This window comes from Mesitornis unicolor, unplaced genomic scaffold (genome assembly GCF_000695765.1).
Source record: "Mesitornis unicolor isolate BGI_N332 unplaced genomic scaffold, ASM69576v1 scaffold2694, whole genome shotgun sequence".
Taxonomy (NCBI): Eukaryota; Metazoa; Chordata; class Aves; order Mesitornithiformes; family Mesitornithidae; genus Mesitornis; species Mesitornis unicolor.
In genome coordinates this window covers 42,285-45,336 of record NW_010181892.1, presented here as the reverse complement: position 1 = coordinate 45,336, position 3,052 = coordinate 42,285, and the positions used below count along the sequence as shown (strand labels likewise).

The window sequence follows — 3,052 nt, the reverse complement described above, 5'->3', positions numbered from 1 at the left end:
ACATACACTTTCACATGTTCCAGGATCTGAATTGCATCGAATCCCTAAAATTAGTGAACTGTGATTAAAAATCCTATTGTTTTGATCTCCAGAACTTCCTACCCACCCCTGGGCAAATTATTTAAGATAACAACAACAAAGGTGGAAAAAGTACCTCATTTTCCACTATAGAGTACTTTCCTTTGGTAACCAGTCTACACTATGGATAGAATAGCATTGATGTTGCCCCTGGGGCTCTGTAAGGTTAAATACAGCAAAGATTGAGAGGCCTTCAGATATTATGGTAATATAACCCTGTAAGTACTGGTGAGAGACAGAAACATGGGAGTGACAGACACAAAAAGAGTTAACTGTGTTTAAATATTTTTATATAGAATAACATTAAATATTTTTTATATAAAATAACAAAGATTCAATTTTGAAACATACCCTCAGGGCAAGACTGACCCCACCGTTCTGCTTCTGGGGTTTTCTGAAGCATCTGCCTCATTACAGAGCTCCTAGGAGAACGGGTGGTAACTGGCAGAGATCTCCCTTGCTTTTGCATTATTTTTGGCTATGGCATGTAATTGAAGAGGAGCTGAAATGGCTTAGCTGTAGCCTTCATGTATTTGCACATGATTAATGAGTAGCCAAAAAGCCTGAAGGGTTTGTAATGAAGCCTTTCTAATAAGCAAATGTATTGTAGACAAATCCATATTTTGTCCCAATCATTCATCAAAGCTGTGATTTGACTCTTCACAATTAAATGTCAGAGCACCCGGACCATCCTGAGATTAGCCAGCTGTAACCCATGCTCCTCTCGGCACTTTGGCTGAGAGGGACATTGTCATCCATTTCCAGGGAATCAGCCTAGTTCCTTTGTCACTAGCCATAATTAGCAGCTGTGTTTTATGACCTTCAATTAGAGAGACAGCTCACCAAACCTGAGACTACAGTGGACTACTCATACAGGCCTCCAATCAATACAGCACATAGCACATCAGCAGGAGTCAAAAGTCTGACCAGAACACCTACATGCATCTTTTGAGGGCAGGGCACCTTCACAGTGGGAGTCCATCTATCCCACAGCACGGATTGAAAGACAAAGTTAGAGTATTCAGAGTCTGTCTCCAAAAGCACGGGAGACACTTACCAAGCCCTGGTTTAACATGTCATTCAGCAGCACTGACACAGATCCCCTGTTGCAGTATGCCCTGCAGGGGACATGTGAACTGCAAGCAGTCCTGGCAAATCTGGGAGGCCACTGTGCTCCTAAGGTAATGGTTAAAACAAGAGTCTTAAGCATTTGCTTTAAATATTTAATCTCCCAGTAGTGTCCAGAGCCCAGATCTCAGGTCTATTAAACAGGATGTTTAACCAAACTGTCAAGAGATGCGAGGCCTGTAAAGAAGGCAACCTGTTGATCTGGTAAATACAGCTTTGGATAGCTTCTTTTAGTGCAGTCCATAAGGACTGGATTGAGACCCACGATATGTTTTGCTCTGGTCCTCAAAAGGCTGATGGATAATAACACATTTCATTCTGTTTTGTTTCAAAGCACATGCTGAGCTCAAATCAGTGTCAAGGGATGAAAGACAACAAGTTTCTCCCACTTGTGATTTCACCCTGTAATGCAATATACGTATTACAATGCAATAAAATAACATTGTAAATTATTAGAATTTCATCAACTCAAAATACTTTCAGGAAAAGCTTTCAGAGTTGCAGCTTCAGGGTTGAAAATTCCTGATACTAAAAAAAAAAAAAGACTTCTGGAGTCACATGTTCATTTATAACTATGTGATTATTTTGTTTTTCATTAGGGAGTAACAGCCACTGCTTTCAAAGGCTTACTGGAGTTACACCACTTCATCCACAGTCTGGTGTGTCTGTTTGTCTCCCAGTGGAGAGATGGCCAAGGGGAAAGCAAAAGGTCCAAAAGAAAAGACGATCACCTTGAAAACTGCCAAAAATTCCATCCGAGTATCTTTTGATGGAGGGCTCCGTCTTGACTTGAGCAAGATGGGTATCACGACCTTCCCCAAGTGCATTCTGAAACTGACTGACGTGAATGAACTCGATTTGAGCAGAAACATGATAAAAAAGATTCCAAGTAGTATTGAGAAGTTTGAGAAACTGCGGTGGCTGGACCTGCATAGTAATCAGCTTGAGGACCTACCCGAGGCAATAGGTACACTTCAGAACCTTGCCTACCTGAATATATGTAACAACAAGCTGACCACCAAAAATCTGCCAGAGAAGTTGATTCTTCTCAAGAACCTGCGTGTTCTCAACCTTGGCTTGAACTGTCTTGACAGTATTCCCACCACTCTTGGGTCTCTGAAGGAGCTTAGGGAGATAGGTCTCTTTGACAACGCCTTGACCACCATCCCGAAGAGTGTGAAAAATCTCCCTAAACTCAAGAAACTGAATGCAGAAAGAAACCCTTTCCCAGATTCAACAAAGCAAGAAGAGCAAGATGACTCTATCAAACACAAAGAAACACTTCACTTAGTACAAGAGAAAGACTTGTGCTCTTCCTGCCTGAAGATGTGTCGGGGTGAGAGGGATAAGCTGAACGAGTTAAAGAATATGACACCGAGCCCCTCAAAGAAGCCAAGCTTCTCTTTACTCCTTACACCCAATTCCTCTGCAAAGGATAATCAAGAAGAATGGAGAGTAAGAGGTGAACATCCCTGAAATATACCAAAGCTTTCCACAAACCATGTCCCATGAAGTACAGCCCAAGCTAATAAAAAGCTGATCTCCATCTTCCTTCCTCTTCCTGCAGTTCTTTTCCTTTTAAGATCTATTCAGTTTTAGAAACAGCAGATCTGTGTGGTCTCAAAAAATGAAATCCAAAACAACTAAAACATGTACATTTGGAAAAGGGTGCACCTGGTACAGGAAGGACTATAGGTCTTTTCCTATACATTCTCCATGTTGGAGTTTGGAATTGGTTTTGATCTTCTGTGTGTGCATGTGTCCACTGAAGGAATCTTCAAAAAGTTACTTTTCTAGTAACTCCATTCCCACCATTGAGTCCCAAACATTAGTTCTGTTCATTTTC

The 3,052-nt window shown here is 41.3% G+C and overlaps 1 protein-coding gene across 1 annotated transcript; it reads left to right on the top strand.

Moving 5' to 3' along the window:
- The first annotated feature begins 1,893 nt into the window (after positions 1-1,893).
- On the top strand, positions 1,894-2,682 carry LRRC18 (leucine rich repeat containing 18). The gene has a single exon (XM_010183566.1). The coding sequence runs from the start codon at positions 1,894-1,896 to the stop codon at positions 2,680-2,682; it is 789 nt and encodes a 262-aa protein (XP_010181868.1).
- Positions 2,683-3,052: the final 370 nt, after the last annotated feature.

Excerpts from the sequence above, each read along its gene's own strand:
- LRRC18 (XM_010183566.1), top strand. The coding sequence starts at position 1,894 with ATGGCCAAGGGGAAAGCAAAAGGTCCAAAAGAAAAGACGATCACCTTG.